General features: G+C 39.3%; 1 protein-coding gene across 3 annotated transcripts in view; it reads right to left on the bottom strand.

The window, feature by feature from the left end:
• LOC309663348 (MOB-like protein phocein) overlaps positions 1 to 12879 on the bottom strand; it is a 41929-nt gene that overhangs the window by 21417 nt on the left and 7633 nt on the right. Inside the window, exons 1-2 of one of the 3 annotated variants that reach the window (XM_082467316.1) lie at positions 6666 to 6812; positions 3148 to 3210 (exon numbers count right to left, since the gene is read on the bottom strand). In XM_082467316.1, coding sequence (XP_082323442.1) covers positions 3148 to 3210; positions 6666 to 6725 — 123 coding nt within the window. In that variant the 5' untranslated portion in view covers positions 6726 to 6812. Of the gene's footprint in view, positions 1 to 3147; positions 3211 to 6450; positions 6549 to 6665; positions 6813 to 12879 lie in introns of those variants that run through there. The other 2 variants (XM_082467317.1, XM_082467318.1) reach the window with 2 other exon arrangements.

Genomic DNA, 12879 nt, shown 5'->3' with positions numbered 1-12879 from the left:
TTAACCAATGTAATACACTACGTTAATATACAGAGAAAAAACACACAAGTATCTCAATTAATGCAGAAAAGTCATCTGACAAAATCCAACACCCTTCACGACAAAAACACAGAAAACTAGGTATATGAAAGAACTTCCTCAATATGATGAAGGGCATTTTGAAAAACCCACAGGTATGATGTTACTCATACTCAATGGTGAAAGACTGAAAGGTTTCCCTCTAAAATCAGAAATAAGGGAATTCCCTGATGGTCCAGTGGTTAGGACTCTATGCTTTCACTGCCAACGGCCTGGGTTCAATCCTTGGTTGGGGAACTAAGATCCTGCAAGCCACTCAGCACGGCCCCACCCAAAAAAAAAAAACATAAATGAGACAAGGATGCCTGTTTTCACCACTGCTATTCAATACTGTACTTAAATACCAGTGAGAACAATTAGACAGTAAATAAATAAATAGCACAGATGACATGATCCTATATAGAGAAATCCCAAAGAATCCACAGGAAAGCTCATAAAGCTAAGAAGCGAATTCAGTGAAGTAGCAGGATACAAGATCAAAATACAAAAATCAGTTGTGTTTCTATACACCTTCAATGAACAATTCAAAAAGAAAATTAAGAAAGGAACTCCTATATATTGATATATCTACATCTATATATAACTAAATCACCTTGCTGTACACCTGAAACATTGCAAATCAACTCTACTTCAATAAAAAATAATAATAAAAATTAGAAAAAAAAGAAAGCAACTCCATCTACAACAGTATCTGAAAGAATAAAATATCTAGGAATAAGTTTAAATCAGGAGATTAAATACTTGCATACTGAAAACTTCAAAACTTGCATAACCTAAAGCAATCTACAGATTCTGTGCAATCTCTATCAAGATTCCAACAGTCTTTTTTGTAGAAATGGAAAAGCTGATTCTCAAATTATATGTAATTGCAAGGGGCACCAAATAGCCAAAATAATCTTGAAAAGAAAACATAAGTTGGGGGCTTCCCTGGTGGCGCAGTGGTTGAGAATCGGCCTGCCAATGCAGGGGACAAGGGTTCGATCCCTGGTCCGGGAAGATCCCAAATGCCATGGAGCAACTAAGCCTGTGTGCCACAACTACTGAGCCTGCGCTCTAGAACCAGGGAGCAACAACTACTGAAGCCTGCGCACCTGGAGCCCGTGCTCCGCAAGAAGAGAAGCCACCACAATGAGAAGCCTGTGCACTGCCAAGGAAGAGTAGCCCCTGCTCACCGCATCTAGAGAAAGCCCAACAAAGACCCAATGCAACCAAAAATAAATAAATTAAAAAAAAAAAAAGAAGATAACATAAGTTGGAGGATGCAGACCTCCCAATTTCAAGACTTACTACAAAGCTATAGTAGTCGAAATAGTGTGGTACTGGGAATTCGCTGGTGGTCCAGTGGTTAGGACTCTGAGCTTCCACTGCAGGGGGCACGGGTTCAATTCCTGGTTTGGGGAACTAAGATTCCCCCACACTGTGTGGCCAAAAAACAACAACAACAACAAAACAGTGTGGTACTGACATAAGGATACACATATAAACCAATGGAACTGAATAGAGAAACTAGAAATAAACCCTCACATATACGGTCCAATGAATTTTTGACAAGGGTACCAAAACCATTCAATGTGGAAAGGTTAGTCATTTTAACCATTTTTAAGTGTACGGTTCTGTGGCTTACTTGCATTCACAATGTTGTGCAACCAAAGAAAAGCCCTGGACCTGACGGCTTCACTGGTGAATTTTACTAAATATTTAAAGAACTAACATCAATCCTTCTCAAACTCTTCCAAAAAATTGAAGAGAAGGGCATACTTCCTAACTCCACTACAGCAGCATTCTTAATACCAAAGCCAGACAAAGATACTCTAAGAAAACTAGAAACCAATATCCCTTATGAACACTGATGCAAAAATCCTAGCAAACCAAATTCAGAAGCAAATTAAAATTATACACCATGATCAAATGGGATTTATTCCTAGAATGCAAGGATGGTTCAACATACAAAAATTGATCAAAAAAAAAAATTGATCAATATAATACACCATGTTAACACAATGAAGGAAAAAAAAATACACAATCATCTCAATTGGTGCAGAAAAAGCATATGACAAAATTCAACACCTTTTTATGATAAAAACACTCGACAAACCAGAAATAAGAAGAAACTAACTCAACATAATAAAGGTCAAATATGAAAAACCTACAGCAAACATCATACTCAACGTAGAAGACTGAAAGCTTTCTGCTAAGATCTGTACAAGATAAGGATGCCTGCTGTTGCCATGTCTATTCAAAATACTACTGCAAATTCCAGCCAGAGCAATTAGGCAAGAAAAAGAAATAAAAGGCATCCAGACTGGAAAAGAAGTAAATTTAGCTGTTTGCACATGAAATAATCTCATATGTAGAAAACCCAAAAGATTCCACAAAAAAATTGTTAGGACTAATAAACGAATTCAACGAAGTATCAGGACAAAACTCTACTTTTAAAGGGAAAAATATGTTTTCCTCTTAATTTTTGCCAATTTCCAGGCATAGAGCTCCAGGTTTATATTTCTGTATCCTCCACAAGGCCTATCTCTTTGCTAGCCCATTAAATATTTCCCGATTGAAAAATACATTCTTTTTTTTTAAAAATAAATTTATTTATCTATTTATTTATGGCTGTGTTGGGTCTTCATTGCTGTGCACGGGCTTCCTCTAGCTGCAGTGAGCGGGGGCTACTCTTCGATGCAGTGCGCAGGCTTCTCATTGCGGTGGCTTCTCGTGTTGTGGGGCACTGGCTCTAGGCACGCGGGCTTCAGTAGTTGTGGCTCGCGGGCTGTAGAGCGCAGGCTCAGTAGTTGTGGCACACAGGCTTAGTTGCTCTGCGGCATGTGGGATCTTCCCGGACCAGGGCTCAAACCCGTGTCCCCTGCATTGGCAGGCAGATTCTTAACCACTGAGCCACCAGGGAAGTCCTAATATGCCATCTTAAAATGAGGTTTGATAAAAGTTTCAAACAGGTATTCCATTAATTCCATGGATTCTGGTTTGTGCTAAAAGGTACAGGAATATTTAACTATGCCAAAGGAAATAAAATGCTTAGGTTACTAGAGTTGCAAAAGTAACTATTGTTATTACCTGCTGAACAGCTAGTGTACTGTCCATTTCATCAAAGGATTCATCAGGCCAATTATAGAAATCCTATAAAAAAAAATTTAATGATTAAAGCATGTACAAAGTTACAAAGAAGATGCAATACTATTATGATTAACTTCAATTCTTAATAAAGATCCGAAGTTATACCAGAGAAGAAAAGCCCTCATATGGTAAACAATGTGATTATCAGTGAATAAGTTAAAGGAATTTATTCAATGTTTTAAATGAACACCAAGATTTTATTTAATTGAACTATAAGCTATACTTTTTTCAGTCACAAATCCCTCAAATATGGCTCCCATAAACCTCTCATGTATTACGTAATTGATAAGTCTATCACTTTTTTGTTTATGATAGTTAAATATTTTTCTAAAAGTTATACTGAAAAAACAAAAATCTCCACGCAGTAAAAAACTGAATCAGTTTTTACCCAAAGAGAATAGCTAGAGTTAGTAGTAGTTACTACTCCATAAATATTATTTCAGACAGACATTATAAATTATAATTCCAATTCCAAATGGTGTTTTAAATTTCTAAATCAAAATATGAGCTCCATCAAAAGTAGTCATCTAAACAGAACAATCTTCTCTTAAGGGGAATATTTCTGTGGCTCACTTTGCACTGGTTCTGAATTTCTCTATAGATAGTTCAGTTCACAGACGTTCCCCCAAGTGGTTAAGAACCTTTCCATTTGACGGCTGAAATATATCCCTTGTAGGTGCACAATGTCCAACGCATTGTAGGTACTCAATAAATGTCTGGGAAAAGGTAGTAGTAAACCAACAATCCATAACCCTGTATCGATCAACATGGATTAAGTCTCCAAAGGCCATGAGCAAAAACTGGAGCAAACTGCAGAATACAGTGCATGATACCACATGAATAAAAGTTTAAGAAAGTGCAAAACATACTTATGAATATAATGCATCTATAATAAAAGTATAAAGGAAAGAAAAGGAATGATAATCACCATTACTGGCTGGGAGTGGGCAGAAGACAGAAGAATGTGATACAGAGGGATTTAACTATATTAGTCATGTCCTAGTTCTGAGAGTAGGTGATGGGTATGGTATACCTTTTTAAGTGTCTTATGCATTTCACATTTTTTAATAGTTGCCTTACCTGAATGAAAATGAACTTTATTTTAAAATGTCAAGAAATAAAAACTTTCTGGAAATTGTTCTAGGATGTCTTTTCCTAGACATCATCTACATATCACCAGAAAGTAGTTTTTAAATTCTTCCTTTCTGATTTGTAGTGAAAAATGTTTCTATCAATACGCTTTGCCTATTCTTTCGTTTAAAAAAAAAATAGTTTGTAGAATATTTTGTTTTTAAAATATTAGAAAACACATAGAGTGATACACAGAAAAGATGTAAAAAAGTTAATTGGAAATTAAATGCTTTGCCTCATCATAGCTGTGATATACTTTAAACACTTAAAAGAGGAGCCAAGGGACTTCCCTGGTGGCACACTGGTTAAGACTCCGTGCTCCCAGTGCAGGGGGCCTGGGTTCAATCCCTGGTCAGGGAATTAGATCCCACATGCACGCCGTAACTAAGAATTCACATGCCACAACTAAGGAGCCAGCGAGCTGCAACTAAGGAACTTGCCTGCCACAACTAACACCTGGCACAACCAAATAAATAAATAAATAAATATTTTTTTAAAAAACCAGGAGCCAAAAATCCAGCCTAATGAATATTCTCATCTAATTCAGTTAAAGGTTTACTGAAAACCAACTTTGTGCTTATAACCCAATCTAACCAATTAAAAAAAAAAAGGAGAAAGATACTCTACCTACTCTATTATAGTTCTAAATAAATCATTTTAGAATAGACCCCTTTCACTGAAGGAAATCAGTGTGATAGACAAGGGATATGACAGAATGCTGTTTAAGTAGTCCTGTTTTTTTTTAATCCTAACCTTTTCTAATACATTTTATTTAACAACCTTGATCTATGACAATCTGGAAAAAAGCAAAGGAGTTTTCTTATAGGTGACTTACTCATAACAACACAGCAAACAGGTGTGTTACAATATTGAGTTAAAATCTATGACTCTAACCTTTCAAAATTAAGAACTTTTGAATAAGTAAAAATGGATGAGTCTCAGAATGTGAGTACAAAAGTCCATTTCTGAATTTAAAAACATAAAAGTTGATCACTTAAAAGAATCAGAAATAATGTTACCACAGAAAAAGAATTAAAGGTATCTGAGAAAAGATCATTTATAAAGAAAGAAACTTTAGAAACAGTAAAAGCATAAATAATATATAAATTCCGAGCAGTATGACCACAAAATTGCCAGTAGAACTGACACACGTGACTCTATAAAAAAAGGCTTCCCAACTAAACTGTAAAATTCAGTACTAGAAGCAACTTGTTAAAAAGACAAGGTCACTAATGAACTAAGAATCGAATCTGGAGACTGTGCAGCCTTGAGCAAATGCAGTCTAATTTCTGGGCTTTAGTTTCCTTTTCTGTGACATGCATCTAGGAAGCTGTCTGGATCTAAAAGTTCCCTTTGAAAGAACTCCCTTTCCAAAATTCTGTGCAAGATATTAAAATGTATTCTCTGGCATACTGTCATAGCTCCACGGTTGTTTCTGGTTTCCTCTCCCTCCATCTCTTTTTCTTTACAATTACATTTTAACACATCTCTTCCGATTTTGGAGTCTGTACTCAATCGCAAGGCATTTCACCTGGCAGATTAATCAGATGAGGTCTATTTGATTTTTTTAAGAATGTGAAGCATCCCGTCTTTGGCAAATCCCAAGAATCAATACTGAAACAAGCACCAATTCACCCCAAGTACTGCCCTACTAAAAGGTGATAAAATTATAATAAGTTCATTCCCTATGCTTCACACATAGTAACAAGGAAATTGACAAGGAATGGCATCTAACAAGTCCCAGCCTGATGATGAAAACTTGCTAGACCAGAGAACAACTACGGAGAGAAGTGGTCAAAGGCAAACAGCAGGAAGAGGAGGATAAAGTAAATTATCGACTCCCGGATCCGGCTAGACAAGCTGGATGGCAGAAGTCGGGCACGTCACAGGCCAGGTAGGAAATGGAAACCAGAACTAGGTAGGCTGTTGTTTACACCCCTCCCACCCTGGCAGCCCCGACCCTCATGGCACCCCAGGGGTCTCCACCCGGCCGGCCGCGCCCCTCCCCGAAGCTGGTCACTGGGGATCAGGGGAGAAGCGAGAACAAGCAGTCGCTGCTGACAAGCTCCCAGCCCCAGGCCTCGGCGGCCCCCACGCGCCCCTCACGCCCACCCTCCAGTCGGAGCTCCGCAGGCCTCGCGGGCCGCCGCCGCCTCAGCCAAACCGAGGGGCTGAGGCTCCGGAAGAGCAGGCCGGGCACCAGTGCCCCTGCCCGCCCGCCTGTCGCCCCGGCCCAACCTCCTCGCACAGGCATCCACCTTCCAGGTGCGGCGCAGCTCGGCACCAAGAGTCCCCTCCCCCCTCCACCAGAGGTGCAGAGATAGTACCTGAGCCTTGGTGCCCGGCCTGTTACGCCTCAGCACTGCCGTCCCCTCCGCCATGACCATAGTGCCAGAGTCTGGGCGGCTGAAGTCGGTACCCGGATGTAGGGGACGGCTGCCTGCGCGGGGGGCGGGGCGGAGTGGCGCTCTTGGTCCGGGAGAGGGGGAGGGGCAACGGCTGACGGCACAGCCGCAGCCTGCGCGGGGCAGGTTGGGAGGAACCGGAGGAGGCCGGGAAAGGGCCGGCGGGCGGAGGGAGGGGGACTGGAGAAGGAACATCCGACGACTCACTGGCGGCAATGTGGCGGGAGGGAGAGATCCCCGCCGCGGAGGCCGGGAGTGGCTTCGAGGGAGTCCGCAGGCCAGCGCAGAGAGGCGCTGCGGGAATGTGCAAGTTCGGCGTAACGCGTAAGTTCGGCGTAACGCGTTGGTTTATCTCCTTGGGCTTAACTTTGACGTTGGTTAACGTTGGAAGGACAGAGCTTGCACAATGGCGACCGTTTCAGTAAACCCTTGTGCAAGCAAATACCTAGAGAAGCGTAATTCTGTCCCGAAATCTGCCTGGGCGTGCAAAGTGGGAAACACGCCAGCAGTCTGGGAGAATTCCACAGACCCTGCATGAAATCGACCCAATTTCAAATCAGACTCGGGCTTAGAGTGTGAAATGATATTTCCGCTATCCACTACCTTCAAAACCAAGGGCTTTTCAGTAACAACTTTGTTTGTGTAGATGAGACCCAGATGCCAATTATCTGAGATAGAGTAGACATCTGGTATTGTGTGTCAAGCAAACAAAATTAGCTTGTAAATTTTGCAAGTCAGAAGCAGGAGGAGAAAATGAATGCCCCTTGATAGACAGTGGGAGTTGTGCATCTTACAGGATTTCAGATTTCCTTTGTTGCAAGTTTTAAGTGTTCTCTTAAGTCATGAAATCACAGTAGTATTGGCAAACTTTTTTTTTTGTTCCTGCTTGGAAACCTTAAATATTTGATCTGGGATGACGGAGGCCATAGGTTACCAGATGCGAAGACAGTTAAAAGAGTAAACAGTGTATATACAGTAGGGTGATTTACAAGAGAGGAAAACATCAGATATCCCATCAAGTACACCTAATGGTGTATTGAGAATGCTGAGAGATGTAGCAGAGCCTCCAAAGCTGGAAGGGAGGAGTGGAGGAGAGGTTGGTTAAAATGAGTAAGTGCAAAGCTGAATAACTCATGACCCGGAATTTTGTTCAAAAGCATTTAACAATGGGAAGTCTGTTTGCCTTTGAGTAAGATACTTTCTATTGGGAATATGTAGAGACTGGTAACTTTTTTTTTTTTTTGGTCTGCGTTTGGTCTTCATTGCTGTGAGCGGGCTTTCTCTAGTTGGGCGAGCAGAGGCTACTCTTTGTTGTGGTGTGCGGGCTTCAGTAGTTGTGGCACGTGGGCTCAGTATTTGTGGCTCGCAGGCTCTAGAGCGCAGGCTCAGTAGTTGTGGCGCACGGGCTTAGTTGCTCCACGGCATGTGGGGTCTTCCCGGACCAGGGCTCGAACCCGTGTCCCCTGCATTGGCAGGAGGATTCTTAACCACTGCGCCACCAGGGAAGCCCCGAGACTGGTAACTTTTCAAGAGCAAGGACAATTCCATCACTACCTCATAGACAGAAAAAAATTTATTCATTCAACAAGTATTTATTAAGCCCCAGTGAGGTAAAAGTATGAAAAGGCGGCATCCTTAACCATAAGTTGCCTAGAGTCTAGCAATGGAGACAGCCGTGCAAATCACCAATTCTCTTACTAAATACAGTGAGAATCTAAGGCAAGCGGCAGCTAAATATTGCCTCCCTAAGAGAGATAAAGGTGGGTCTATAGAGAGCAGAGTCTTAGGTCTGTGGACAACCTCGCCTCATTTACTCCAAGGATTCAGTTAAAATTTCCCAGATTGTGTGGTAGTCCCCGAGCTGTAAATATCAGTTACCTATAGTTGAAGGGGCTCATCTTAATGTTCTCTTAAGTCCAGATTTAATAATACTTAAGTAATACTGTTTCAGCCCATCTGAAAAGAACAAAAGAAAAAGTGAATAAGTAGGTGTTAAATTAAGGTACAAAATACGTATTCATCTCTCTGAAAAGTCTAATCAAGTTACATTGTGATGTCAATTCTGGCCTTGTTCACAGGAAGAACCTTTTTCTTTATGGTTGAAATGTTTCTAGCTCATAACCTTCACATTTTAATTCTTCTATTGGTCTGCAGATTATGACCTCCAAGCAAAAACAGTTTTATAACCACGATTAATTTAGGGGATGGGGGAAGAAGAAGAAAAAAAAAGCATGATCAGTATCATAACAGTTACATGTAATAATGGGTTACTTGAATATTTTGGTTAAAGAAGGAGTCGTCTTTTTAAAGGCAGTATGGACAAATGAAAATAACTTTGGACTGAGATTCAAGAAATCTAAATTCTCTTGCTTATTGACTGTAAGACTTTGAACAATGTATCAAATAAAAGGGTTTTTTTTTTTTTTTGGTAATAAAACTATTGCACAGCAGTTCTTTCCCTCTGCCTCATAGAGTATGAAAGTATAAAAGTAAATACTCCTGGAAGTCTCTTAAAGTTTTAGAAGAAAATATTTTGTAAATCCAAAGAATCATAAGTAATTTCAAAACCATCTATCCAATATGAAATTCTCTTCGGGGAGTTTTAAAATCCAAGTAAAATAGTGAATGCCCATTGTGTGTAAGGCACTGAGCAAGTGCTGAGAAACATGAATAAGATGTATAATCTATCCTCAAAAAGCTTAAAAATGAATGGGAAAGGAGGATATGTAAATTACTATACTACAAAGCAAGATGTCTTAAGTGTTAAGCAGCCCCTGATGGTTGCCTGCTTGCTCTCCATACCCATTCACTCATGTTCTTTGCAAACAGACTTTGATCTTGCTCAGTATCCATCTCTCCGAATTTGAGCAGAGAAAGGTAAACCCATCTATAGCTGCGGGACAAACCCTCATTGGCCTAAGCCAATGTTTAGTTAAAGGGTGAGCATGTGACTCCATTTTAGCCTAAAGAGATATGAAAAGATATCTGATGGAGCATTTTAGGGATAGGTTTTCTTAATCTTGACAAGATACTAAAAGAGATGGTCCCTTTTTTCTGCCACTGAACCTTGTCAAGTCTGGGGCTGCATCAACCATCTTGGCTTGAAGGAAGCCAGCCTAAGAGCAAAGCTGATGCAGTGAATGATGCATGAAGTAGTTGAAATGTGCCATAAAGTAGCATTTATCTGTGGAGTTGCAGGAGATTTCATTCCAGGCCAAGTAAAGGTGAAGCAGCAGTGAAGTATGGAGATGTGTGTTCATAGCTGAACAAATTAGTTGTATATGTAGCTTTATACATTTCCAATGTATTATTTGAAAATTAATTTCTCTTTATAAAAATTGTTATAGACAAAATTTTTTTAATTTATAAAGTTCAAACTTAGACAACTTTGACTACAAATGAGTGAGAGACTGAACTCCCACTGCACTTCATTTTTCTCTCTAGAATATTTGGCCAATTAGTGATTGTGGTAGCCAGCTGCCAAGATGGCCCCCAGTGATTATTATCTCTCAGTATTTACACCTTTGTGTGGTTCTCTCTCATGCTGAATAGGGCTGACCTGTTTAACCAATAGGTTCTGTGACAATGATGTTGTGTGACTCCTGATGTTAGGTGATAGACATTGTGGCTTCTGCCTTGCTCTCTTAGCTCACCTGCCCTGGGTGAGAAAGCTGTCATGTGTGAGGACCCTCAAGTAGCCTATGAGGGATCTGCATGGTGTGGAACTGAAGCTCCCACCAAAAGCAAGCATCGACTTGCCAGCATAAGTGACCATCTTGGAAGTATAACTTCCACCTCCAGTCAAACCTTTGGATGATGGCAGCCTCATGAAAGACCCCAAACTAGGACCACCCAAATAAGCTGCTCCCAAATTTCTGATGTACAGATACTGTGTGAGATGTTCATTGTTGTTTTAAGCCACTAAGTTTGGGGTGATTTGTTATGCAGCAATAGATAACTAATACAGTAGTTCCTGAACTTTCAGGAAGATGTGATCAGAAGAGACAAGTCACAACAGACTATTATCATTTCCTCTTTTTAAGAGGGGACCTCATGTCTTTCATGAAGTTAACAGCATTTTTTACCTTTCTTTTCTTTCTTTTTTTTTTTCTTAATACTTACTTATGCATTTATTTGGCTGTGCTGGGTCTTAGTTGCCATGTGCAGGATCTTTAGTTGCAGCATGCGAACTCTTAGTTGTGGCATGTGGGATCTATTTCCCTGACCAGGGATCGAACCTAGACCCCTGCATTGGTAGCTCGGAGTCTTAGCCACTGGACCACCAGGGAAGTCCCTACCTTTATCTTCTAGATGACAGCAATCTCTATCTAAAATTATGCTATTACTTTAGTTGTTTACTTCTGCCTCCCCCATTTTATTCATCCCTGTATCTCCAGTGCCTAAGACAGTGCCTGACACATGTTCAAAAAAAAAAAAAATGAATTACTTAAAAATACTATAATAAACTGACCTTTTGAAATGACAAGCCAGATAAGTAAGTACCCATTGATGTTTTTTCCAAGTCAAGTCTCCAGGCTAAATGAGACTGAAAGAGCATTTTGTAAGAGTTTGGCTAAATTTTAACATGTCTTAAAGAACTAGGCTTAATCTGTAAGAAGAAAGAGGGTTTGGATCCATTCCTTATCTCTTATAACAGGAAAATCTCCATGTAAGCCAAGATTGAAAAAAAAAAACCCCATAAACTATAAAACCAAAAACTATAAAAATACCTAAAGAAACCAATGGAAGAAGCTTATATTGGAGAAGACTTTTCAGAGTTTGAAATAATAACCAGAAGCTATAATGGAAAACAGTTATTTATTCAACTATACCAAAATGACTTCCTGCAAATTCAAAGCATAAACAAAATCAAAGCCAAAATGATAAACTGGAGGAAAAGAATTTGTCACAAAGAAACAATTCCCCTGATAGATAAAGATATCAAATCATAAAAGGCCAGTCACCCAGTAGAAAAATGAGCAGAAGATACTAACAGTCAACACGGACTGTCAGTTAACAGTAAAGGAAATAGAGATGGCTCTTAAACACATGAGATCCTCACCCTCATTCATAATGATAAAATTATCAGTTTGGCAAAACATAAACTTTATAGCATCCTGTATTATTGAGAGTCGGGAGAAATCAGCAGTCTCATACGTTGTTGGTAAGACTATTAATTGATAGAACTTCTGTGAAGGGCAACTTGAAGGGGTGTGTGTGTGTGTACACATATATGATTAAAGTCCACATACTCTTTGACATAGCAGTTACATGCCTAGCAATTTATCTTACAGATATGAAATTTATGCAGAAATTTTATTTATTGCAGAAGTGTTTCTAATAGCATAAGTTTAGAATTTAAATGTCCATCAATAGGAAATGCTTAAATAAATTTTGGTTCATCCAAATAATGAAACATCATACAGCTATAAAGAGAATGAAACTTTTATGTAGTTTATAGATTAATTCCAAAGACAAATTGTTAATACAAAAAGAAACAAGGTGCCAAATGGTGTGTATGGAATATTTTATTTTTTAAAAGGAAAATGAATATATATATATATATATATATATTTCATATGCACAAGATACATATGTTTATACACACACATATACATATGTATACATAAAACACCCCTGACAGGAAGAATATAAACTGTAACACTAGTGCCTCCAGGAATGGAACTTTGTGGCTAGGGCACAGGGATGGGAAGGACTCTTACATACACATTATCTAGTTTTAAAAAAATTAAAGTTTAAGGAAAAAAAATAACAGGCTTGACTCAAAATGTTAAGGGACATCTTGTGCCCTCCTTTTACAGTTAATTCTTGAACTAAGAGGGGTCAGATGATTTGTCAGATGTCACTTAACTAGTATGTAAGCAACATGGGATCCAGAGCCTAGGTTTTATTGAGCTCTCTCATACAGATTGCTTAAGGGTAAAGAAAAACATTTAAATAGTCTTCACATAAATAAATAAAAAGCTCAAAACTCCATTTTTGTGTGGGTGCAGAGAAAACAGCAATTAGCTTTCTGGATGAGGCATGTTTTAGTATCATGCTGGAGAACAATCTGGCAGTCCTTGCTGAGAAGCTTAAAAATGCTCACAGCTAGGTAAGTATTGTTGAGAGTAAA

This window comes from Balaenoptera physalus (genome assembly GCF_965194825.1).
Source record: "Balaenoptera physalus genome assembly, chromosome: 6".
NCBI classification, from domain to species: domain Eukaryota; kingdom Metazoa; phylum Chordata; class Mammalia; order Artiodactyla; family Balaenopteridae; genus Balaenoptera; species Balaenoptera physalus.
The sequence above is the reverse complement of the archived record's forward strand: the minus strand, read 5'-3'. Positions and strand labels throughout refer to the sequence as shown.